A 27,762-nucleotide genomic window follows, 5' to 3' on the forward strand; every position below is an offset into this window, starting at 1 on the left:
GCTCCCCCCCTGGTACCAATCAAAGAGCAATAGAGAGAAGTCATTTGTTTCTGGAGGTGGAAGGTTAGATGCAAAACCATGATCATTGAAGTAACACGGCCAACACTAGTAGAATATCACTTAATCACTCTCAAGCCAAGAGGCTTCTAAACAGATTCTACCACCAAGCCATAAGACTACTGAACATCTAAGCAAATGGCTACCCAGTCTATTTGCTGCTACTCTATCTATGCATAGTCACTTTAATTTCTCTACCTACATGGATATATATTGACTCGACTAACCGGAGCCCCCGCACATTCTCTGTACCGGTATCCTCTGTATATATATTGACTCGACTAACCGGAGCCCCCGCACATTCTCTGTACCGGTATCCTCTGTATATATATTGACTCGACTAACCGGAGCCCCCGCACATTCTCTGTACCGGTATCCTCTGTATATATATTGACTCGACTAACCGGAGCCCCCGCACATTCTCTGTACCGGTATCCTCTGTATATATATTGACTCGACTAACCGGAGCCCCCGCACATTCTCTGTACCGGTATCCTCTGTATATATATTGACTCGACTAACCGGAGCCCCCGCACATTCTCTGTACCGGTATCCTCTGTATATATATTGACTCGACTAACTGGAGCCCCCGCACATTCTCTGTACCGGTATCCTCTGTATATATATTGACTCGACTAACCGGAGCCCCCGCACATTCTCTGTACCGGTATCCTCTGTATATATATTGACTCGACTAACCGGAGCCCCCGCACATTCTCTGTACCGGTATCCTCTGTATATATATTGACTCGACTAACTGGAGCCCCCGCACATTCTCTGTACCGGTTTCCTCTGTATATACAGAGCCTTGCGAAAGTATTCGGCCCCCTTGAACTTTGCGACCTTTTGCCACATTTCAGGCTTCAAACATAAATATATAAAACTGTATTTTTTTGTGAAGAATCAACAACAAGTGGGACACAATCATGAAGTGGAACGACATTTATTGGATATTTGAAACTTTTTTAACAAATCAAAAACTGAAAAATTGGGCGTGCAAAATTATTCAGCCCCCTTAAGTTAATACTTTGTAGCGCCACCTTTTGCTGCGAATACAGCTGTAAGTCGCTTGGCGTATGTCTCTATCAGTTTTGCACATCGAGAGACTGAAATTTTTTCCCATTCCTCCTTGCAAAACAGCTCGAGCTCAGTGAGGTTGGATGGAGAGCATTTGTGAACAGCAGTTTTCAGTTCTTTCCACAGATTCTTGATTGGATTCAGGTCTGGACTTTGACTTGGCCATTCTAACACCTGGATATGTTTATTTTTGAACCATTCCATTGTAGATTTTGCTTTATGTTTTGGATCATTGTCTTGTTGGAAGACAAATCTCCGTCCCAGTCTCAGGTCTTTTGTAGACTCCATCAGGTTTTCTTCCAGAATGGTCCTGTATTTGGCTCCATCCATCTTCCCATCAATTTTAACCATCTTCCCTGTCCCTGCTGAAGAAAAGCAGGCCCAAACCATGATGCTGCCACCACCATGTTTGACAGTGGGGATGGTGTGTTCAGCTGTGTTGCTTTTACGCCAAACATAACGTTTTGCATTGTTGCCAAAAAGTTCAATTTTGGTTTCATCTGACCAGAGCACCTTCTTCCACATGTTTGGTGTGTCTCCCAGGTGGCTTGTGGCAAACTTTAAACGACACTTTTTATGGATATCTTTAAGAAATGGCTTTCTTCTTGCCACTCTTCCATAAAGACCAGATTTGTGCAATATACGACTGATTGTTGTCCTATGGACAGAGTCTCCCACCTCAGCTGTAGATCTCTGCAGTTCATCCAGAGTGATCATGGGCCTCTTGGCTGCATCTCTGATCAGTCTTCTCCTTGTATGAGCTGAAAGTTTAGAGGGACGGCCAGGTCTTGGTAGATTTGCAGTGGTCTGATACTCCTTCCATTTCAATATTATCGCTTGCACAGTGCTCCTTGGGATGTTTAAAGCTTGGGAAATCTTTTTGTATCCAAATCCGGCTTTAAACTTCTTCACAACAGTATCTCGGACCTGCCTGGTGTGTTCCTTGTTCTTCATGATGCTCTCTGCGCTTTTAACGGACCTCTGAGACTATCACAGTGCAGGTGCATTTAAACGGAGACTTGATTACACACAGGTGGATTGTATTTATCATCATTAGTCATTTAGGTCAACATTGGATCATTCAGAGATCCTCACTGAACTTCTGGAGAGAGTTTGCTGCACTGAAAGTAAAGGGGCTGAATAATTTTGCACGCCCAATTTTTCAGTTTCTGATTTGTTAAAAAAGTTAGAAATATCCAATAAATGTCGTTCCACTTCATGATTGTGTTCCACTTGTTGTTGATTCTTCACAAAAAAATACAGTTTTATATCTTTATGTTTGAAGCCTGAAATGTGGCAAAAGGTCGCAAAGTTCAAGGGGGCCGAATACTTTCTTGACTCGACTAACCGGAGCCCCCGCACATTCTCTGTACCGGTTTCCTCTGTATATAGCCTCGCTATTGTTATTTGACTGATGCTCTTTAATTATTTACTTTACTTTTTTTGTAATTTTTAAAACAGCATTGTTGGTTAAGGGCTTGTGAGTAAGCATTTCACTGTAAGGTCTACACCGGTTGTAGTTGGCGCATGTGACAAATACGAATTGATTTAAGGGGGATTATCCAAAATGTTCATTGCATGACAACCTAGTAAGTTCAGAATGCTGCAGCCACTGTTAATTGGTGATGTGTCCCAAAATAATTGATATTGTGAAAGTTTCCAGTGTCCATGAGCAAAAAAAAAGTTGTGTAGTGAAAGTTTTCAAAAACATTACAAACAACCAGAATCAATTGGACAGTAATACATAATGCAGCTTTAATATATATGTATGATTTCTTAGAGTGGGTAAACTGAGAATTATGCAAAGTAGTTAAGTCATGTATGTCAAGGGACTATGTTACAATGTGCAATGTTACCATAAACACATCTTACAGTAAATATGGACATTTCATGTACATGTTATGGCAATACAAACACACTGTATTTGGTACATAGGTCGTGGTGCAGCAAGTTTGAGGGTAGTGGAGAAACACAAGTGGGAATGATTGAAGTAACTGAGGGTCAGAAAAGGATATCAGGGTGCCCAGGAACTTGAAGCTGCTGATCATCTCCATGTTAATGTACAGTAGATGGGAGAACGGTCAAGTGTCACCATTTACTTTGTTTTGCTTATGCTGAGACTGTTGGTGATCAGGTGTACCATGGGTCCATTCTGGGGATACACAGATAATGTAAAAAAATCTAATTTGTTATTACAGGATTTACACCCAGAGCCCTGAGTCTGCTAACCAGTTTGTGGGTCAGGATGGCGTTGAAAGCAGAGCTATAAAATAAAATGCACTCTGACGCATGTAAACATGTATAATTGACATTTGTTGGAACAATAGGCAAATGAGTTGTTCCAGTGAAATGTTTTGCTACTATGTGCTACACAATATCTATTGTTCCTGTTTTTTAAAATCGATATCGACTGGGCTGCAGTGAAGATGGTAAGAAGCTTCGATATCATGGAGACATAACTTCTAACGTCGTTTCCTGGTACACCCACACAGACAAAAATGCCAACCAGCAGCTCTCCGTTTTGCCTGACGTCAAACATTAGCAAGAGTGTTGGATTGAAGTGTTGAAGAAATGTAAACAGAACCATAAGAGCAGATGACTTTTTTTTGTCATATTTACTGACACAGTTTTAAAATGTCTACTTTCAATTGATTCATTGACTCCAAGAACCATAGACGGTTTGTAGTTCATATCATTAACACAACTGACCGATGTTGCTTGACTGTAAATTGGGATACATGTTTTAATGACATTGAATATTTGATTGGGGTTAATGATACTTGATGAATCAGGTCTTCTCTGCTGCTTCATCAGCCTCCCCCTTGCCCACTCCGAGCTCCTCTTCATGGTTCCCTTCTGCAAGACAATTGTGTGAAAATAAAGTGGAAGGAATGGGAACCCTATTCCTTTGAAGCAGTAGAGTATATGCCTGAAGGCATTTTACCATAATAAGCTTCGATGGAATATAAATAATCAAAAAACGAAGTGAACATGCACATTAAAGTCTACTCTGTTCGAAAGCTGACATGTAGATATTAGCAAGGGTTTTTACAAAGTTGTCACTAGACAAATTTGCTTTGTGTGAGCTTTTCAGTGTCTTCATGCCAAATGCGAGCTAGCACGGCTAACGCTAGCATTGAAATGTCAGCCAGTCAGGCGGAAGAAGTTGCCTACCTTCAGCCGTTGTTTTGCTTAAATACAAGGTTTTGGGCTAAAAACGTAACTCAAAAGCATGTCCTGCTTCAGTACTAGCCGATAAGTCACATTTAGGTAGCTTGTCTTCCTTTAGTCAATGATAAAGACCATCGAGAACTACCGGGATGTTGAGCATCTCCGTTGTCGAATCTATGTATGCCTGGTCCTGCATTCAAGCAACAAGCTTGCTGGTATGTAATTTACCTTGATAGTATTAACTTCTTGAATCTACTTGAGACGCATATGTCTCAAGTAGGCACCTGGAAATGCAAATGCGCTACGCTAAATGCTAAATGTACTCGTTAAAACTCAAACCTTGATCAAAATTCACAAGCAGGGTATTGAATTAAAGCTACACTCGTTGTGAACCTAGCCAGCAAGTCAGATTTTTAAAATGCTTTTCGGCGAAAGCATCAGAAGCTATTATCTGATAGCATGCACCCCCCAAAATGCCAGCTCGACACGTAAACAACAGATTTTGCGATAGCCGGCGCTACCCAAAACGCAGAAATAAAATATAAAACATTCATTACCTTAGACGAGCTTCTTTCTTGGCACTCCTATATGCCCCATAAACATCACTATTGGGTCTTTTTTTCGTTTAAATCGGTCCATATATACCCAAAATAGCTTTGTATAGAAGTAGTGTCATTCAGAAAAATTCATCGTTTTTAAACGCTGCGTAATTTTTTTAAATTAAAAAAGTCGACGATAAACTTTCACAAAACACTTCGAAATCCTTTTGTAATCCAACTTTAGGTATTAGTAAACGTTTATAATCTATCTAAATGATTACAGGGCGATGTCTCTTCAATAGGTCCTCACTTCAAAAACAATGCAATCTGATCTCTCCCTAAACTGCATCCGGGTGAAGACTGGAAAACTTGGGGTCAGACAGATGGATTTTCCAACAATTAATTCGATTGAAAATTAGTACAATGGCGCCATCGTGCGGAATTTGTAGACGGTGCAGGCAAATTCCCATTAAATTCTGTTCTCCTTTAACAACTGGTGGAAGTGACTTATGGAAATTATTTTTTGCTTTCAGAGAGCAGTTTTTCTTGCGTTTTTCAATGAAACACACGCTCTGTTATAGTCACAGCCGTGATTTAACCAGTTTTATAAACTTCAGAGTGTTTTCTATCCACACATACTAATCATATGCATATACTATATTCCTGGCATGAGTAGCAGGACGCTGAAAAGTTGCGCGATTTTTAACAGAATGTTCAAAAAAGGAGGGGGTAGGATGAAGAGGTTTTAACATAGTTCAATGTGTTTCCGTGGCAGTTATAGTTGACATGTTTTTTCAGCAGGGCTTTTAATAAAACACAAGACTGGCGCGGTTCACTGTGGCTAGCAGTTTGAGGCAAAGTATATGATATAATATATATATATTTTTTTACCTTTATTTAACTAGGCAAGTCAGTTAAGAACAAATTCTTATTTTCAATGACGGCCTAGGAACAGTGGGTTAACTGCCTGTTCAGGGGCAGAACGACAGATTTGTGCCTTGTCAGCTCGGGGGTTTGAACTTGCTAGTCCAACGCTCTAACCACTAGGCTACCTTGCCGCCCCAATATGGCCAGGGTTCGAGGCTACCGACATTAGCTAAATTAGTTAGCAAGTATCTGATTTAGTTTATGCTAAGCACTGCTGATCCTGGTGCGAGATTAATGTTGGCTGAATTTTAAAGCCAGTGATGAGAAACAGATCCTTCCACTGTAAACTAGCTGATAAACTTTTAGATTCAGTAACAACAATTTTCCAAGACAAAACGGTTACCTTGTAAATGTTCATACTCTGCTTGCAATGCAGTGGAAAAGGAAGTTCCTTCAAACTGTGAAACCTGGTTGCAAGGAAGAGCTAGGGGAATTGTCTAGTAAAATGTTCATATTAAGCAGCTGTAGGGATTCATTTGACTTGTGCAGGACCGCTGACAGCTGTTTATTTAGCACATGTTGGACCGCCTGCACAAGCTTATTAGACGCATGTTTGTCGTTAATTTAGTGTGTGAAGATGTTTATTCGCGTTAATTTAGTGCGTGAAGATGTTTATTCGCGTTAATTTAGTGTGTGAAGATGTTTATTCGCGTTAATTTAGTGCGTGAAGATGTTTATTCGCGTTAATTTAACACCTGCACCTGTTTACTTTACACACGTAGCATTAAAAAGATTGCGTTTTGACCACGTGCTTTAAGACCCAAACGGTGTTCCATACAGATGTACACACACACACACATACACACACACACAGAAACACTTACTGATAACAGATAGTGTATATGTCTTGTCAAGCAGTTTGCTGTTCAACTCAACAGAATAAACTCCACTGTCTGTTTTCTACATAGTGCAGCATTCAAAATGTCCTACAACACTAGCAGTGTTACTGACATACCAATACATAAGGCTGTAACACACTTGTGAGTGTCCACTCACCTGAACCAAACACCTCTCCAACTGGCTCACTGACTTCCTCTTCCCCACTAACAGCATTATTCAGCTTGCAGATGTACTTGTAACCGTTGTTTGATTGGCCAGTGTCGCTCCTAAAGACATTAAACTGTTTTACTCCGACTTCCCACGCCCCCTCTGCCACTTTCCATCTGTAGGTGACGGGTTCAGCATCAGTGGTGTCACCTTCACAGGTCAGAGTGCAGGAGGTTTGGTTGGCGTTACAGGAAGAAGTGATTGTGGGTTTGGGGACTGTCTCTGTAAATAGAGGAAAGAAACAGGAATCATGTGGGAAAATAGTTGTGAGGCACTGAATAACCTGCTGTTTCTACATGACCACACACACACACACACACACACACACACACACACACACACACACACACACACACACACACACACACACACACACACACACACACACACACACACACACACACACACACACACACACACACACACACACACACACACACACACACACAGAAACACTTACTGATAACAGATAGTGTATATGTCTTGTCTAGCAGTTTGCTGTTGAACTCCACAGAATAAACTCCACTGTCTGTTTTCATCAATCCACTGATTCTCAGCTCTCCAGTAGTCTGGTCCAGGGTTGTACGCTCTCTGAAGGCACCATAGATGTCCAGACCACCATAATCCTTGTCCCATTCTGCCACCTTGTACTTCCCATGCTTCCATAGGATGCTTGTGATGGGGTCAGTCACTGTGGACTTGTCCGGCGTCAACACGAGCTCACCTCCCACTTTATGATAAAGATACTCTGGAAAAGCAGACATTTCATACATGTATCAGAGAGGAATAATTTGGGAAAATGCTTGTGAGGCACTGCAATACATAACCGCCTGTTTCTACACGACCACACATACACACATGTACATACACACAGATGTACACACACACACTTACTGATAACATAATGTATATGTCCTCTAAAGCAGTTTGCTGTTCAACTCAACAGAATAAACTCCACTGTCTGTTTTCTACATAGTGCAGCATTCAAAATGTCCTACAACACTAGCAGTGTTACTGACATACAGTGCCTTGCGAAAGTATTCGGCCCCCTTGAACTTTGCGACCTTTTGCCACATTTCAGGCTTCAAACATAAAGATATAAAACTGTATTTTTTGTGAAGAATCAACAACAAGTGGGACACAATCATGAAGTGGAATGACATTTATTGGATATTTCAAACTTTTTTAACAAATCAAAAACTGAAAAATTGGGCGTGCAAAATTATTCAGCCCCCTTAAGTTAATACTTTGTAGTGCCACCCTTTGCTGCGATTACAGCTGTAAGCCGCTTGGGGTATGTCTCTATCAGTTTTGCACATCGAGAGACTGACATTTTTTCCCATTCCTCCTTGCAAAACAGCTCGAGCTCAGTGAGGTTGGATGGAGAGCATTTGTGAACAGCAGTTTTCAGTTCTTTCCACAGATTCTCGATTGGATTCAGGTCTGGACTTTGACTTGGCCATTCTAACACCTGGATATGTTTATTTTTGAACCATTCCATTGTAGATTTTGCTTTATGTTTTGGATCATTGTCTTGTTGGAAGACAAATCTCCGTCCCAGTCTCAGGTCTTTTGCAGACTCCATCAGGTTTTCTTCCAGAATGGTCCTGTATTTGGCTCCATCCATCTTCCCATCAATTTTAACCATCTTCCCTGTCCCTGCTGAAGAAAAGCAGGCCCAAACCATGATGCTGCCACCACCATGTTTGACAGTGGGGATGGTGTGTTCAGCTGTGTTGCTTTTATGCCAAACATAACGTTTTGCATTGTTGCCAAAAAGTTCAATTTTGGTTTCATCTGACCAGAGCACCTTCTTCCACATGTTTGGTGTGTCTCCCAGGTGGCTTGTGGCAAACTTTAAACGACACTTTTTATGGATATCTTTAAGAAATGGCTTTCTTCTTGCCACTCTTCCATAAAGGCCAGATTTGTGCAATATACGACTGATTGTTGTCCTATGGACAGAGTCTCCCACCTCAGCTGTAGATCTCTGCAGTTCATCCAGAGTGATCATGGGCCTCTTGGCTGCATCTCTGGTTTGAACTTGCTAGTCCAACGCTCTAACCACTAGGCTACCCTGCCGCCCCAATATGGCCAGGGTTTCGAGGCTACCGACATTAGCTAAATTAGTTAGCAAGTATCTGATTTAGTTTATGCTAAGCACTGCTGATCCTGGTGCGAGATTAATGTTGGCTGAATTTTAAAGCCAGTGATGAGAAACAGATCCTTCCACTGTAAACTAGCTGATAAACTTTTAGATTCAGTAACAACAATTTTCCAAGACAAAACCGTTACCTTGTAAATGTTCATACTCTGCTTGCAATGCAGTGGAAAAGGAAGTTCCTTCAAACTGTGAAACCTGGTTGCAAGGAAGAGCTAGGGGAATTGTCTAGTAAAATGTTCATATTAAGCAGCTGTAGGGATTCATTTGACTTGTGCAGGACCGCTGACAGCTGTTTATTTAGCACATGTTGGACCGCCTGCACAAGCTTATTAGACGCATGTTTGTCGTTAATTTAGTGCGTGAAGATGTTTATTCGCGTTAATTTAGTGCGTGAAGATGTTTATTCGCGTTAATTTAGTGTGTGAAGATGTTTATTCGCGTTAATTTAGTGCGTGAAGATGTTTATTCGCGTTAATTTAGTGTGTGAAGATGTTTATTCGCGTTAATTTAGTGCGTGAAGATGTTTATTCGCGTTAATTTAACACCTGCACCTGTTTACTTTACACACGTAGCATTAAAAAGATTGCGTTTTGACCACGTGCTTTAAGACCCAAACGGTGTTCCATACAGATGTACACACACACACACATACACACACACACAGAAACACTTACTGATAACAGATAGTGTATATGTCTTGTCAAGCAGTTTGCTGTTCAACTCAACAGAATAAACTCCACTGTCTGTTTTCTACATAGTGCAGCATTCAAAATGTCCTACAACACTAGCAGTGTTACTGACATATCAATACACAAGACTGTAACATACTTGTGAGTGTCCACTCACCTGAACCAAACACCTCTCCAACTGGCTCACTGACTTCCTCTTCCCCACTAACAGCATTATTCAGCTTGCAGATGTACTTGTAACCGTTGTTTGATTGGCCAGTGTCGCTCTTAAAGACATTAAACTGTTTTACTCCGACTTCCCACGCCCCCTCTGCCACTTTCCATCTGTAGGTGACGGGTTCAGTATCAGTGGTGTCACCTTCACAGGTCAGAGTGCAGGAGGTTTGGTTGGCGTTACAGGAAGAAGTGATTGTGGGTTTGGGGACTGCCTCTATAAATAGAGGAAAGAAACAGGAATCATGTGGGAAAATAGTTGTGAGGCACTGAATAACCTGCTGTTTCTACATGACCACACACACACACACACACACACACACACACACACACACACACACACACACACACACACACACACACACACACACACACACACGCACACACACACACACACACACACACACACACACACACACAGAGAAACACTTACTGATAACAGATAGTGTATATGTCTGGTCTAGCAGTTTGCTGTTGAACTCCACAGAATAAACTCCACTGTCTGTTTTCATCAATCCACTGATTCTCAGCTCTCCAGTAGTCTGGTCCAGGGTTGTACGCTCTCTGAAGGCACCATAGATGTCCAGACCATAATCCTTGTCCCACTCTGCCACCTTGTACTTCCCATGCTTCCATAGGATGCTTGTGATGGGGTCAGTCACTGTGGACTTGTCCGGCGTCAACACGAGCTCACCTCCCACTTTATGATAAAGATACTCTGGAAAAGCAGACATTTCATACATGTATCAGAGAGGAATAATTTGGGAAAATGCTTGTGAGGCACTGCAATACATAACCGCCTGTTTCTACACGACCACACATACACACAGATGTACACACACACACAAACACTTACTTATAACATAATGTATATGTCCTCTAAAGCAGTTTGCTGTTCAACTCAACAGAATAAACTCCACTGTCTGTTTTCTACATAGTGCAGCATTCAAAATGTCCTACAACACTAGCAGTGTTACTGACATACCAATACATAAGGCTGTAACACACTTATGAGTGTCCACTCACCTGAACCAAACACCTCTCCAACTGGCTCACTGACTTCCCCACTAACAGCGTTCTTCAGCTTGCAGATGTAATTATATCCGCTGGTTGATTTGCCAGTGTTGCTCTTAGAGACAAACAGCTGTTTGTCTACAACCTCCCACGGCCCCTCTCCCACTTTCCAGCTGTAGGTGACTGGTTCAGCATCAGTGGTGTCACCTTCACAGGTCAAAATGCAGGAGGTTTTGTCTGGGTTACAGGAAGAAGTGATTGTGGGTTTGGGGACTGCCTCTATAAATAGAGGAAAGAAACAGGAATAATGTGGGAAAATACTTGTGAGGCACTGAATAACCTGCTGTTTCTACATGACCACACACACACACACACACACACACACACACACACACACACACACACACACACACACACACAGAAACACTTACTGATAACAGATAGTGTATATGTCTGGTCTAGCAGTTTGCTGTTGAACTCCACAGAATAAACTCCACTGTCTGTTTTCATCAATCCACTGATTCTCAGCTCTCCAGTAGTCTGGTCCAGGGTTGTACGCTCTCTGAAGGCAGCATAGATGTCCAGACCACCAAAATCCTTGTCCCATTCTGCCACCTTGTACTTCCCATGCTTCCATAGAATGCTTGTGATGGGGTCAGTCACTGTGGACTTGTCCGGCGTCAACACGAGCTCACCTCCCACTTTATGATAAAGATACTCTGGAAAAGCAGACATTTCATACATGTATCAGAGAGGAATAATTTGGGAAAATGCTTGTGAGGCACTGCAATACATAACCGCCTGTTTCTACACGACCACACATACACACATGTACATACACACAGATGTACACACACACACTTACTGATAACATAATGTATATGTCCTCTAAAGCAGTTTGCTGTTCAACTCAACAGAATAAACTCCACTGTCTGTTTTCTACATAGTGCAGCATTCAAAATGTCCTACAACACTAGCAGTGTTACTGACATATCAATACATAAGGCTGTAACACACTTGTGAGTGTCCACTCACCTGAACCAAACACCTCTCCAACTGGCTCACTGACTTCCCCACTAACAGCGTTCTTCAGCTTGCAGATGTAATTGCATCTGCTGTTTGATTTGCCAGTGTTGCTCTTGGAGACAAACAGCTGTTTGTCTACAACCTCCCACGGCCCCTCTCCCACTTTCCAGCTGTAGGTGACTGGTTCAGCATCAGTGGTGTCACCTTCACAGGTCAAAATGCAGGAGGTTTTGTCTGGGTTACAGGAAGAAGTGATTTTGGGTTTGGGTACTACATCTGTAAATAGAGGAAAGAAACAGGAATAATTAGGGAAAATGATTGTGAGGCACTACATTACATAACCTGGTGTTTCCACATGACCACACATACTGTATGTACACACACGCACGCACGCACGCACACACACACACACACACACACACAGAAACACTTACTGATAACAGATAGTGTATATGTCTTGTCTAGCAGTTTGCTGTTGAACTCCACAGAATAAACTCCACTGTCTGTTTTCATCAATCCACTGATTCTCAGCTCTCCAGTAGTCTGGTCCAGGGTTGTACGGTTTATGAAGGTACCATAGATGTCCAGACCATAATCCTTGTACCACTCTGCCACCTTGTTCTTCCCATGCTTCCATAGGATGCTTGTGATGGGGTCAGGCACTGTGGACTTCTCTGGCTTCAACACCAGATCACCTTCCACTTGATGATAAAGATCTGGAAAAGCAGACATTTCATACATTGTGTTAGGGTATAAATATATAGTCCTAACCCTGTTGGCATTGAAAGTGACATATATCGACTTCTGTGTTATATAGACTGTATTATAGACTGTTGTGTTATATAGACTGTATTATAGACTGCTGCGTTATATAGACTGTTGTGTTATATAGAAAATGTTCCGACTCTGGTCTTGACACATGCGCTCTAGCCAACAGCTACAGTGGGGGTAAACTATCTACATTATGACATTATTATGGATTAGCGTGATATTATTTTTATTTGTCAAACAGCAGCAAAGCATCGATCATCATGTCACCAGAATAAGACCCTCAATATTTATTGGAAAGGAGCATCAAACTCATCACCTTGGACTTTCACCACCCTGTGAAGTTCATCATTTATTTAGTCTGTAACCTAATAAACTGGATGGTTTCCTGGGTCGTGGTGGGAGTACCACACAACATATCATCACAACTCCAAGTTTACAGGGTTGATGGTTATTATATCAATATTTGTGCATAAAGCAGGGAAGGCGTTATGGGCGGGACCTAGGGGGCCTGGCCCGCACTATTTTACCTCCTTGCCCGTCTAAATAAAATATGGATAATTTATTTGACCGAGACGTAAGCCGACAGAAAGACTCATCAATCTCAGAAAACGCATCCGAGCGAGCGAAACAGTGCCCCTCTGTCTCTGTATGCGTAGACCATGTATCTGATGCTGTCTGGACAAAAGTACTATGGCAGGTCATGCTTTTTCTGGCCAGACAGTATCAGATACATTGGCTACATATAGTAGGACAAAGGGGCACTATTTTGCTCTCTAGGTTCAGCAGAGAGGAAGAAGCTAAGTGAGATGGCTCACTCTTGCCAAAGTCTGTCCTGAATAAGCCCGCAGTCTCCGAACAATTCTTGCACATTCATTGTTACATTGTGTGAATTGTTTGCCCCTTTGATTGTTTATTCTGATCAATAACCCATGAAAATAAGGTATTTCTGTTTTTTATTTGTAATAAATAATAAATAGATTTCGAAAAACCTGTTTTTGCTTTGTCATTATGGGATATTGTATTGATGAGGGGAAAAAAATATTTAAACCATTTTAGAATAAGTCTGTAACGTAACAAAATGTGTAAAAAGTCAAGGGGTCTGAATACTTTCTGAATAAACTGTATGTAACCAGTAGGCCTAAATGTACCTTTAATCGCTGTCATTTGGTTACATGAATTACTGTTAATGCAAGCATTCCAGTCATTTACCGTTCTTATTCTCAGACTGGAAACGTTGTTTGCAGAGTTCACAACCTACTACACTAGTGAGAAACAAGTTTTGGTTTATTTCATAACTATCATTTAGGAGTTGTACATTTTTTCCATTGTCTTTTGTTTGAAGTGCTCCATGTGCGCAATGAGCATGTCTGGTTTCTCTCTCCTGATAACGTTGAGGGAGCGTGTGTGCAGAACTAATCAGTTGAATGGGCCTTTGATATCCATCAGTGAGCACGGCTTGCGCGTTCACACATTTTTTTTATGGGTGTTATAGTAAAGACCATAGGCAGCTCGTGAGATTGAAGTTTGGGGAAGCTTACAATGTATCTTACCTTTTCTACCGATCTGCATGAAGGTTCTGATTATTTTTATATGCGCATTTTCGTGGAGCAGTTTCATTTCAATAATAACGTTTTCGTTTCTCAAAATCGTTGGCAAATGGTTAATTATACAAATCTCAAAGTTAAAATTCAACTAAAGCTGGGTGGACACTACACGACTTTCAAAATCCTAACAACGCCGAGCCTCTCACATTAAACGACTGTGTTTCCTGTCATTTTCTCGATACCACGCTGTCTCGTAAAAACAAAGATGTGATTAGATTTACTTAGCTACGAGTTGTGGCTCAAAGCAGCTTCATAAACGTTCAGTCAGACATTGACGCTTACCATACCGAGTTCAAATATCTAGCCAACATTTTGAAATGAGCAACATTGCTTATGAACTTCAGAGCTGTAACGATCTACACATTTTGGGTGATGCGAAACAACGTCATCATCTCACTGGCTTCTTCTCTGCCGAGCTCTCATTGGCTATTGCTGATCATCGTTCTCGAACCTTGTCTCACACTACAAGAGCACTGTAGATTTTGTGCCGATAAAATTCAACATGTTTGAAAATATTGGGATGTCTGGTACTGCTCAAAGACGAGATCGGTATCCTTCAGGATGACTATTAAAACCTGTGACTATTAAAACCTTTCCTAACCAGAAACCATGGATTGATGGCAGCATTTATGCAAAACTGAAAACGCGAACCACCGCTTTTAATCATGGCAAGGTGACTGGAAGCATGACCGGATACAAACAGGGCAGCTATTCCCTCCGCAAGGCAATCAAACAAGCAAAGCGTCAGTATAGCGACAAGGTAGAGTCGCAATTCAACGGCTCAAACACAAGACGTATGTGGCAGGTTCTACAGACAATCACGGATTCTAAAAAGAAAACCAGCCCCGTTGCTCCCAGATAAATTAAACAACTTCTTTGCTCTCTTTGAGGACAATACAGTGCCACTGACACGGCCCGCTACCAAAGCCTGTGGGCTCTCCTCCGTGGCCAATGTGAGTAAAACATTTAAACGTGTTAACTCTCGCAAGGCTTTGGGCCCAGAAGACATCCCTAGCCGCGTCCTCAGAGCATGCGCAGACCAGCTGGCTGGTGTGTTTAGCACATATTCAATCAATCTCTATCCCAGTCTGTTGTCCCCACATTCTTCAAGATGGCCACCATTGTTCCTGTTCCCAAGAAAGCTAAGGTAACGGAACTAAATGACTATTGCCCCGTTGCACTCACTTCTGTCATCGTGAAGTGCTCTGAGAGACTAGTCAAAGATCATATCACCTCCACCCTACCTGATACCCTAGACACACTCAAATTTGCTTACCGCCCCAATAGGTCCACTGACGATGCAATCGCCATCACACTGCCCTATCCCATCTGGACAAGAGGAATACCTATGTAAGAATGCTGTTCATTGACTACAGCTCAGCACGTAACACCATGGTACCCTCCAAACTTGTCATTAAGCTCGAGATCCTGGGTCTCGACCCCGCCCTGTGAAATTGGGTCCTGGACTTTCTGACGGGCCGCCCCCCAGGTGGTGAAGGTAGGAAACAACATCTCCACCCCGCTGATCCTCAACACTGGGGCCCCACAAGGGTGTGTTCTCAGCCCTCTCCTGTACTCCCTGTTCACCCATGACTGCGTGGCCATGCACGCTTCCAACTCAATCATCAAGTTTGCAGACGACACTACAGTGTTAGGCCTGATTATCAACAACAACGAGACGGCCTACAGGGAGGAGGTGAGGGCCCTCGGAGTGTGGTGTCAGGAAAATAGTGGAGTGGAGTAGTGGAGAAGGTGGAAAGTTTTATGTTCCTCGGCGTACACATCACGGACAAATTGAAATGGTCCACCCACACAGACAGCGTGGTGAAGAAAGCGCAAAAGCGCCATTTCAACCTCGGGAGGCTGAAGAAATTTGGCTTGTCACCTAAAACACTTACAAACTTTTACAGATGCACAATCGAGAGCATACTGTCGGGCTGTATCACCGCCTGGTACGGCAACTGCACCGCCCTCAACTGCAAGGCTTTCCAGAGGGTAGTGTGGTCTGCAAAACGCATCACCGGGGTCAAACTACCTGTTGTCCAGGACACCTACAACACCCAATGTCACAGGAAGGCCAAAAAGATCATCAAGGACAACAACCACCCGAGCCACTGCCTGTTCACCCCGCTATCTTCCAGAAGGTACAGGTGCATCAAAGCTGGGAACGAGAGACTGAAAAACAGCTTCTATCTCAAGGCCATCAGACTGTTAAACAGCCATCACTAACAGAGAGGCTGCTGCCAACATACAGACTCAAATAAATGTATCACTATTCACTTTAAATAATGCCACTTTAATAATGTTTACATATCCTACATTACTCATCTCATATGTATATACTGTATTCTATACCATCTACTGCATCTTGCCTATGCCGCATGGCCATCACTCATCCATATATTTATATATATACATACATATTCTTATTCATCCCTTTACATTTGTAAAGGTAGTTGTTGTGAATTTGTTAGATGACTTAATTGTCGGAACTAGAGGCACAAGCATTTCGCTACACTCACATTAACATCTGCTAACCATGTGTATGTGACCAATAACATTTGATTTGATATGTAATGGGGAAGTGATAAACAATCAGAGGGCAAACAATTCACACAATGAAACAATGAATGGGCACAGTGTCACATTCTGACCTTAGTTCTTTTGTTATGTCTTTGTTTTAGTAAGGTCAGGGCGTGAGTTGGGTGGGTTGTCTAGGTTTGTTTTTCTATGAGTTGGTATTTCTGTGTTTGGCCTGGTATGGTTCTCAATCAGAGGCAGCTGTCAATCGTTGTCCCTGATTGAGAACCATACTTAGGCAGCCTGTTTTCACCCTTGATTTGTGGGTGATTACATGTCCCTCCCCTTATTCTTGTTGCAACATAAAAAATGATATTCAAGACACATTATCTTGAAACATATTTTAGATTCTTAAAAATATATATATATTTAACTAGGCAAGTCAGTTTAGAACAATTTATTATTTATAATGACAGCCAAAACTCAGTCAGCTAAGAGATATTGCCACGCCAGCTGCCCAAATGTTCAGATTTCAAAATAGGCATAGGCCTATGCAGTTGTGATTTGAAACAATTCACAGATATTGATCTTCTGTGGCTAAGTCATGCTCTCTGGTGAAGTATTTTGAATGTTTTTTATTAAAGATGGATTAATTATATAATTTCGCAAAACAATCATCAATTTACTTTAGGGGAAGCCAGCATCCTAACAGTGCACTGTGCACCCGCCAACTTTCCTTTCTAATTCGCAAGAGGCTGGAACCAGAGATCTGTATATAATGATGAGATACTCATGTCTCCGCCCTAACAATGGGAGTCATTGTCCTTAAGGCGGGAAGGCAGGCCACAAGCTCATGTCTGCATATTATGCCCATAGGGTTTATTCTGGACTGATTTTGGAGAGAGTGAGTCCTCTTGCTTCACCTCTTCTTCTATGCTGAAAACGAAGCATCCGAGTGAGCAAAACAGCGCCCCCCCCCTCTCTTACAATATCTAGCCCATGTATCTGATGTTGTCTGGCCAGAAATAGTATGACATGCCATACTATTTTGGTCCAGACAGCATCAGATGGATGCTTTATCTGAGATTGATTGCTCTTTCTGTAGGTGCACATCTCGGTCAAATAAATCACAAATATTTCAATATTTTATTTGGAGGGGCAAGAAGGTATGGTAGCCCCCCTAAGGCCCGTCCATATCACCGGCCCTGCCATGATCACGCAGACCCTTCTGTAGGTTTACGCCTTGGTAGGCCAGGACTTAATATTCTGTCACTTTCTGACGTCGGTTATGTGTGTGTAGCTACAAATAATAAGGAGTCGGTCATTATTTCTCATCGAAACCCACATAGACTTAGTTTAAAACCATTCAGACTTTCCATGATGAAAATAACTATGAAGAGCGTGTTTAGGCTATTGTCAACAATGTCGCTATAAAGGCTTCTTGTTTCAGATTGCCATGTGTTTTTTCACTGATGTGAATCACACTTGGGCGGCTGCGCTTGTTCTTCAAGTTGCAACGCATATTGTGTTCATAAGGCACATTGTTACATTTCCTACCTATTGTTCATCATAATCAAACATTATGATGTGATGATGTTGTAGGCTACACAGTAAGCACACAAGTAGCCTTACAAATATTAGGGAGACCTGAAGCTACGTTCGACCCTGCGGTCGGTTCAACTTACCTCCGGAAACCACATTTTGCGCCACATAAAGCCAGAAGCACAATTCGATGAACGTTAGTTTCGGCATATTTGCTAATTAGTTTGTTTGTTAAGATAATAGATAAAAGTAAGTTAACATGAGATATGCTAAAACATGGTGTGGTTCATCGTCTAACCTACGTATGATATTGTATTTTCTGAGGTTGTGAAAGTGAAAGTTAACTGTGGTTTAGTTCCTCCCTATTCATGAAATCTTGGTGGAAAATACAATTGTTTAAATTGACTTGTAAATTATGTTTAATAGCTGCAATTAGATGATATGGTATACAAACACATTGCATTCTATTTATATGTTATCATAACTTTAATAAGCTTTTTTTTTAACCAGTTCTGGAATATTCCTTCCTGTAGTCAACCCATACCTGGTCTTTGGCGCATCCCTATTTGTATAATTGGCTGCAACGCACATAATTAAATATATAGAATTTAGAATTGATTGAATCTCTGCTATAATGTAACAAAACTTGGCAATACTGAAATATTCAAAGGTAAATGAATAACTATAGTTAATTTAATTTTCCTCCTGTCCACTGAGTGTAAAATAGATTTTAATTCTATAGCCTATAGCCTATATATTCGTCCATAGGCCTATATGGCATGCACACTAAAACATTCACAAGATTAAATATTTTCCTCAAAACATATAATGCATGTTTGCCATCTTACTGCATGGTTCAATATTTAATTATAATTCACAATATATATTGAAATGCAACAATGTCAACGATTTCACAGAGATACAGTTCATATAAGGAAATCAGGCAATTTAAATAAATAAATAAAGCCCTAATCTAATGATTTCACATGACTGGGCAGGAGCGCAGCCATGGGTGGGCCTGGAAGGGAGCCAGGCCCAAGTGGGAGCCAGGTGGTCTGCTCTAAAATGATGTTGGAGGTGGCTTATGGTAGAGAAATGAACACTGAATTATCTGGCAACAGCTCTGATGGACCTTCCTGCAGCCAATTGCACGCTCCCTCAAAACTTGAGACATCTGTGGTATTGTGTTGTGTGACAAAACGGCACATTGTAGAGTGACCTTTTATTGTCCCCAACACAAGGTGCACCTGTGTAATTATCATGCTGTTTAATCAGCATATTGATATGCAACACCTGTCAGGTGGCTGGATTATCTTGGCAAAAGAGAAATGCTCACTAACAGGGATGGAAACTAATTGGTGCACAGCATTTGAGAGAAATAATATTTTTGGGAACATTTCTGGAATTTTTTATTTCAGCTCATGAAACATGGGAACAACATTTTACATGGTGCGTTTATATTTTGGTTCAGTATACATAGTTGAGCATCATAGTAGCCTAGGCTTAACATGACAGGCCATACAGGATAACAATATAATACATAATAACCTGTAAGAGATAGAAAAAGAGAGATGAGTTTACTGAAGTGAAACAAACCTTCCCTGTACAGAATCTAAATATTTATCAAACAAACTATAAATTCAACAAGTGCTTTTCAACTGGTTTCTTCTGGTACATACTCTGTAGTTGTACTGGTCTCTGTTGGTACAGAGGATTTACCTATACTTCCCTATGTAGTAGACAAAGTATCTGAGCTACTCTCTATTGGTGTACATGCTGTATCTGAGCTGGTGTCTACTGGTCTGGAGGGTGCACCTGAACTATAGTTTACTGGAGTAGATAATGTACCTACATGCTGTGGCTCTGAGACCAGCTGACAATCCTGGACTGCTTCTATCTGGAGTGTCTGTACTGTCTGACACTGAGCTAGTGGGTCTCCTCAGACCTGATAGGCCAGGTGTTCCTCCCTCTCTGTCTACCTGACTACTGCTCCTCTGGGTTTCCATTGTTTTCAACACACTTCCTTGTTCTACACCCATTTGATAGCAATGAGTAACTTATAGTTGATGGTTTTGGGGGTGAGAAGTGGTGGGTTGTTGGGTCTTTATGTATGGGAATTCGGTATGGAGGTGTTTGTTTTAGAGAACTTAAGTTCTATCACCTCCTCTCTCTCTGCACGCTCCATCTTAGTCCATTCTCTGAGGGGTTGGTGAAGACCTCTGACAGTCAGTCTGGCTCTTGTGTGTATGGGTCTGCTGGATTCCTCCTCTTGGTCCTCTGACCCTGGCTCCACCTCAGATAGGATGTCCTCCTGTTGTTGGTCGTCACCTTGTTTTTTTCTATATCCCTCTTCTTTCTCCCCTTCGTTCTGTCTCCTCTTCTTGCTCCTCTTCCTTTCCCTCTCCCTCCCTCTCTGCATCTTATCTTCCCTCTGTCTCTCCCTCCCTCTCACCATCGACATCTCTCCTTTCCTCTTCAACTCTCTCTCCCTCTGTCTCTGAGTCATTTCCTTTGTCACTCCTCTTATGTAACTCCTGGTCAGCTTGGTTCCCCCACTGTTTATCCTGAACCTGTTGGGAGTGTTAGATTGTGGTTCAGGCTGTATCCATCGCTGGCACAAGACATCTGAGGGTGCTTTGGAAGGGGTGAGATGAGCCCATCCTCTACCTCTCCCTCACTCTCTTTCTACACTCCCCCCCCCCCTCTCTCTCTCTCTCTCTCTCCCTCCCCCTCTCCAGATTCCTTAGTTGGCGTCCTCATCTGATATTGGTTGGAATCCCGGCCCTGATTCTGGTTGTTTAGTTTCAACTGGCTATTACTCACAGTCCCACCTATGTTATCAGTAGATCCATCCTTGTCATAGTCCAGTAATGGGTTTTTATCTCCCTAACTATCTCTGGTTCGCACACCTTCCCCTGTCTGCTTGATCTATGTCCTCTACTTTAACCACTTGTTCTCATTCCAGTAATGGCAGCCTCTCCTTCTCCCCACTCTCTGCATGGCTGGTTCCCACTGCCTTCTCTGGGTCCTCTTCAGACTGGCTGGTTCCCACTGCCTTCTCTGGGTCCTCTTCAGAGTGGCTGGTCCCACTGCCTTCTCTGGGTCCTCTTCAGAGTGGCTGGTCCCACTGCCTTCTCTGGGTCCTCTTCAGAGTGGCTGGTTCCCACTGCCTTCTCTGGGTCGTCTTCAGAGTGGCTGGTTCCCACTGCCTTCTCTGGGTCCTCTTCAGAGTGGCTGGTCCCACTGCCTTCTCTGGGTCCTCTTCAGAGTGGCTGGTCCCACTGCCTTCTCTGGGTCCTCTTCAGAATGGCTGGTCCCACTGCCTTCTCTGGGTCCTCTTCAGACTGGCTGGTTCCCACTGCATTCTCTGGGTCCTCTTCAGACTGGCTGGTTCCCACTGCATTCTCTGGGTCCTCTTCAGAGTGGCTGGTCCCACTTCCTTCTCTGGGTCCTCTTCAGACTGGCTGGTCCCACTGCCTTCTCTGGGTCCTCTTCAGACTGGCTGGTTCCCACTGCCTTCTCTGGGTCCTCTTCAGAGTGGCTGGTCCCACTGCCTTCTCTGGGTCCTCTTCAGAGTGGCTGGTCCCACTGCCTTCTCTGGGTCCTCTTCAGAGTGGCTGGTCCCACTGCCTTCTCTGGGTCCTCTTCAGAGTGGCTGGTCCCTACTGCCTTCTCTGGGTCCTCTTCAGAGTGGCTGGTCCCCACTGCCTTCTCTGGGTCCTCTTCAGAGTGGCTGGTCCCACTGCCTTCTCTGGGTCCTCTTCAGAGTGGCTGGTCCCACTGCATTCTCTGGGTCCTTTTTAGACTGGCTGGTTCCCACTGCCTTCTCTGGGTACTCTTCAGAGTGGCTGGTCCCACTGCCTTCTCTGGGTCCTCTTCAGAGTGGCTGGTCCCACTGCCTTCTCTGGGTCCTCTTCAGAGTGGCTGGTCCCACTGCATTCTCTGGGTCCTTTTTAGACTGGCTGGTTCCCACTGCCTTCTCTGGGTCCTCTTCAGAGTGGCTGGTCCCACTGCCTTCTCTGGGTCCTCTTCAGAGTGGCTGGTCCCTACTGCCTTCTCTGGGTCCTCTTCAGAGTGGCTGGTCCCTACTGCCTTCTCTGGGTCCTCTTCAGAGTGGCTGGTCCCACTGCCTTCTCTGGGTCCTCTTCAGAGTGGCTGGTCCCACTGCATTCTCTGGGTCCTTTTTAGACTGGCTGGTTCCCACTGCCTTCTCTGGGTACTCTTCAGAGTGGCTGGTCCCACTGCCTTCTCTGAGTCCTCTTCAGAGTGGCTGGTCCCACTGCCTTCTCTGGGTCCTCTTCAGAGTGGCTGGTCCCACTGCATTCTCTGGGTCCTCTTCAAACTGTCTGGTTCCCACTGCCTTCTCTGGGTCCTCTTCAGAGTGGCTGGTTCCTACTGCCTTATCTGGGTCCTCTTCAGAGTGGCTGGTTCCTACTGCCTTATCTGGGTCCTCTTCAGAGTGGCTGGTTCCTACTGCCTTCTCTGGGTCCTCTTCAGAGTGGCTGGTCCCACTGCCTTCTCTGGGTCCTCTTCAGAGTGGCTGGTCCCACTGCATTCTCTGGGTCCTCTTCAGACTGGCTGGTTCCCACTGCCTTCTATGGGTCCTCTTCAGAGTGGCTGGTCCCACTGCCTTCTCTGGGTCCTCTTCAGAGTGGCTGGTTCCCACTGCCTTCTCTGGATCTACTTCAGAGTGGCTGTTTCCCAGGCTTGATGATGACATGCCTGTTTGTGATGACATAACGTGTTGGGGAAGCTGCAGATGCTATGGGAAAAGAGCAGAGTTACACCCTTAGAAATATAATCATAATTCCGGTAAGTCTACTTAAATTCTATTTCTATGGTTGCATCATCACTCTTAACATGCCACAGTCTTTAGTGGAGTGTTAACATCTTGTCCTACCCAGTAATAACAGCCCAGCATACATGCAGCTGTGAAGTTGGCCTACCGTTCATATTTAAAATACACAATGGTACAGTCAATATAGTTCACGTTCTTATAATACACACCCTTAACTCGGCTCAATAGTCTACACCCTAACAAACATTAGTGAAAAAAGGGTCAACTGTCGCCCGCTGGATGACTGTGTCAAAACACCTGTTGTCAGTTTACACAGACTGAAATCTCGTCTGTTTGACATGAGTGCGTCTAGACCGGGGGTTCTTAAACTTTTTTTTTATCTTGGAACCCAAATGAGAAATTCTGTGTTTTCCTGGAACCCAAGCTTAGGAAAATATTCAACTATACATACATATTTGTACATTTCATTGCCCCTATGCCTAAAACAAATTAAATATCAACACAAAAACAGTGTTGAATCACTGTTTCCTGAAGCATTCTGTCCTGGGTTTACCATCATGCTGTGGATGTTTGGTCACAGGACATGTCGTTTTTTAAATTGGTTTGTTATGAGAGACTCATTACTAAGCACTTCCACGCACAAAAGACATTGTGAGCGCTCCTTGTTATAAGTTTGTATGAAAGAGTGAAAAACTCATCGCTGTATATGCGTTTCATGCCAATTGAGCTCAGTCACAACTTGTGGCTAATATGAGTCCATTTCATGACAGCGGTGAGTGGGAATAGCAAGTCAGTGGCTTGAACGGTGTGTCGTGGAGTGATCTTCCGGTAAATCTCGAAGCACATGGGCATCTCCCTCTCACACTCTCACACTCCCACAGCTGCTGAACTGAGCAGAGACTGCTGAACTGCAGAGAGCACACTGAACAGAGAGCGCACTGAACAGAGAGCGCACTGAACAGAGAGCGCACTGAACTGAGAGCGCACTGAACAGAGAGCGCACTGAACAGAGAGCGCACTGAACTGAGAGCCATTGAACTGAGAGCACACTGAACAGAGAGCGCACTGAACAGAGAGCGCACTGAACTGAGAGCCATTGAACTGAGAGCGCACTGAACAGAGAGCGCACTGAACAGAGAGCGCACTGAACAGAGAGCGCACTGAACAGAGAGCGCACTGAACAGAGAGCCACTGAACAGAGAGCGCACTGAACAGAGAGCCACTGAACAGAGAGCGCACTGAACAGAGAGCCACTGAACAGAGAGCGCACTGAACAGAGAGCCACTGAACAGAGAGCGCACTGAACAGAGAGCGCACTGAACAGAGAGCGCACTGAACTGAGAGCCATTGAACTGAGAGCGCACTGAACAGAGAGCGCACTGAACAGAGAGCGCACTGAACAGAGAGCGCACTGAACAGAGAGCGCACTGAACAGAGAGCGCACTGAACAGAGAGCGCACTGAACAGAGAGCGCACTGAACAGAGAGCGCACTGAACAGAGAGCGCACTGAACAGAGAGCGCACTGAACTGAGAGCCATTGAACTGAGAGCGCACTGAACAGAGAGCGCACTGAACAGAGAGCGCACTGAACAGAGAGCGCACTGAACAGAGAGCGCACTGAACAGAGAGCCACTGAACAGAGAGCGCACTGAACAGAGAGCCACTGAACAGAGAGCGCACTGAACAGAGAGCCACTGAACAGAGAGCCACTGAACAGAGAGCGCACTGAACAGAGAGCGCACTGAACAGAGAGCACACTGAACAGAGAGCACACTGAACAGAGAGCCACTGAACAGAGAGCGCACTGAACAGAGAGCGCACTGAACTGTGAGCGCACTGAACTGTGAGCGCACTGAACAGAGAGCGCACTGAACAGAGAGGGCACTGAACAGAGAGCACACTGAAAAGAGAGGGCACTGAACAGAGAGCGCACTGAACAGAGAGCCACTGAACAGAGAGCGCACTGAACAGAGAGCGCACTGAACAGAGAGCGCACTGAACTGTGAGCGCACTGAACAGAGAGCCACTGAACAGAGAGCCACTGAACAGAGAGCCACTGAACAGAGAGCCACTGAACAGAGAGCCACTGAACAGAGAGCGCAGATGCACTTGGCCAAATCAATTCCAGTAATTCATGAAATTATTATCAATTTATCTGACACGTCGCGACCCTTCATTAACAGGTCCGCGACGACCCATACTTTAAGAAAGGCTGGTCTAAACTCTAATTATAAATACCTGCAGGAAATATATTCACTTACCATTCATTGATTATCTGCCACAAATGCAACAGAAGATGGTGACTAATACTATTACTGTTGGACTTGATCGTCCTTGGTCATCCATATCCCACAAGTGAGATCCATGAAGTCAGTGATAGGGTCATTTCTTCATTTTTATACGGGCCTACTCCTCAGGCATTATTGAAAGTCGGTCAAAAGCAACTTTGTCTCACAACTTCTTTTTATATTAACATTTGAAATATGTCTTATTTTTATAGAGCAAAGTATCAGCCCTCACACCATGTAAATGATCAGGTAAGCTCTTAATTAAATATATTTTTCATAAAATGCACCTAAAAATACAAAATGTATGTTGGTATTAAAAATGTACTGTATACTGTACCTGTATGTGCTATAATACAGTGGTGGAAAAGTACCTAATTGTCATACTTGAGTAAAAGTAAAGATACTTTAATAGGAAATGACTAAAGTAAAAGTCTAAAGGTATTTGGTTTTAAATACACTTGAAATAATTTGTCTAAATATAAGAGAAACAAAACATCCCCGTGCATAGCCTAATATTTTTGTTTAACAAACTATTTCAACAAGTGCTTTTCAACTGGTTTCTCCTGGTACAGAGGCTGTAGCTGTACTGGTCTCTGTTGGTACATTTTCTACTATAGTAGACAGTATCTGAGCTGCTCTCTATTACACATTGTATCTGAACTGGTGTCTGCTGGTCCGGAGGGTGCACCTGAACTGGTGTCTACTGGTCCGGAGGGTGCACCTGAACTGGTGTCTACTGGTCCGGAGGGTGGACCTGAACTGGTGTCTCCTGGTCCAGAGGGTGCACCTGAACTGGTGTCTACTGGTCCGGAGGGTGCACCTGAACTTGTTTCTCCTGGTCCGGAGGGTGGACCTGAACTGGTGTCTCCTGGTCCGGAGGGTGCACCTGAACTGGTGTCTCCTGGTCCGGAGGATGCACCTGAACTGGTGTCTCCTGGTCCGGAGGGTGCACCTGAACTGGTGTCTCCTGGTCCGGAGGGTGCACCTGAACTGGTGTCTCCTGGTCCGGAGGGTACACCTGAACTGGTGTCTCCTCGTCCGGAGGGTGCACCTGAACTGGTGTCTCCTGGTCCGGAGGGTGCACCTGAACTGGTGTCTCCTGGTCCGGAGGGTGCACCTGAACTGGTGTCTACTGGTCCAGAGGGTGCACCTGAACTGTACTTTCCTGGATTGGATAGAGTACCCCTGCCCACCTTTGGACTACATGCTGTGGCTATAGAAACAGCTGACAATCCTAGACTGTTTCTATCAGGAGTGTCTGTACTGTCTGACACTGAGCTAGTGGGACTCCTCAGACCTGATAGGCCAGGTGATCCTCACTCTACCTGCCCACTGCTCCTCTGGGTTTCCATTGTTTTCACTATGCTTCCTTGTTCTACATCCATCTGGTTGCCATGCCATATTGGATGGTTTTGGGGCGAGAGGTGGTGGGGGGTCATTGCGATGGAGTGTTTGTTTGGGAGAAGTTGGGCTCTTGCCTTCCTCTCCCTTCTGTGTCTCTTCTCCTTTCTTCTCCCTTTTCTTCCTCTCCCTTCTTCCCTGCTCTTCTTCATTCTTTTCAGTCTCTCCTGTCCATTTCTTTCTCCTCCGTCACCTCTCCTACCTGTCTCTTCTTGCCCCTCTCCATCCTCTGTCACTAAATCATCTTCTATTACCATCTCTTTCTCAACGTGTTCTCCCTCCTCTCTTGTCCCGGCATCCTTTCCTCTGCTCTCCTCCCCTGTGTCTAAGATTAGGACTTTCTGGGGCATAAACTGTCCATCTCCCTCTCCATCTCCCGCTCCCTCTGTGCCATAACCACCCATGCTTTGGACACGTCCTCTCCCACTGCTGTGCTGTGTCTCCAGAATCTGTGGGTACGGTGAATTATAGTTAAGGCTGCTCCGAGGTGGCTTCGGAGGAGCAATTTGGCCGGATTCTTCGGTAATACTCCCCATGGTAACATTCATGTTCTGTTTGGATTCTACACTTTTTTTTCCCTCTGTCTCTTTTCGGACTCCTAACCGCTAACCTGATTCTGGTTGTTCAGTTTGAACGGGCTATTACTCACAATAAGATCTGTATCAGTGGATCCTGCCTTGTCTAGTAATGGTTTCTTCTCTCCCTCTCCCTCTCCAGTTTTCACAGCCTCATTGTTCTGGTTGTTCTGATTGACCCTGTCCTTAACACTTGTGTTCCAAGTAAGTTCTTCCTCTAGTAATTGTTTTTTCTCCTCTTCCCCAATCTCTGCCTAGCTGATTGCCACCGCCTTCTCTCGATACTCTTCAAGATGGCTGGCATTCCCTGTTCTCGCAAATCTAGAGGAACAGGGATG

The 27,762-nt window shown here is 43.8% G+C and overlaps 1 protein-coding gene across 1 annotated transcript in view; it reads right to left on the reverse strand.

Annotated features, from left to right (window-relative positions):
- Positions 1-2,867: 2,867 nt before the first annotated feature.
- The window catches only part of LOC110527330 (obscurin), a 48,684-nt gene continuing 23,789 nt past the window's right edge, over positions 2,868-27,762 (reverse strand). The window contains exons 3-11 of the mRNA XM_090242187.1: positions 12,359-12,640; positions 11,934-12,200; positions 11,330-11,617; positions 10,911-11,177; positions 10,318-10,602; positions 9,829-10,101; positions 7,279-7,566; positions 6,768-7,040; positions 2,868-3,990 (exon numbers count right to left, since the gene is read on the reverse strand). Of these exons, the coding sequence (XP_090098313.1) occupies positions 3,923-3,990; positions 6,768-7,040; positions 7,279-7,566; positions 9,829-10,101; positions 10,318-10,602; positions 10,911-11,177; positions 11,330-11,617; positions 11,934-12,200; positions 12,359-12,640 (2,291 nt within the window). The 3' untranslated portion in view covers positions 2,868-3,922. The remainder of the gene's footprint in view (positions 3,991-6,767; positions 7,041-7,278; positions 7,567-9,828; positions 10,102-10,317; positions 10,603-10,910; positions 11,178-11,329; positions 11,618-11,933; positions 12,201-12,358; positions 12,641-27,762) is intronic.

This window comes from Oncorhynchus mykiss, chromosome 7, assembly GCF_057628025.1.
Source record: "Oncorhynchus mykiss isolate SJ-2025 chromosome 7, ASM5762802v1, whole genome shotgun sequence".
Taxonomy (NCBI): Eukaryota; Metazoa; Chordata; class Actinopteri; order Salmoniformes; family Salmonidae; genus Oncorhynchus; species Oncorhynchus mykiss.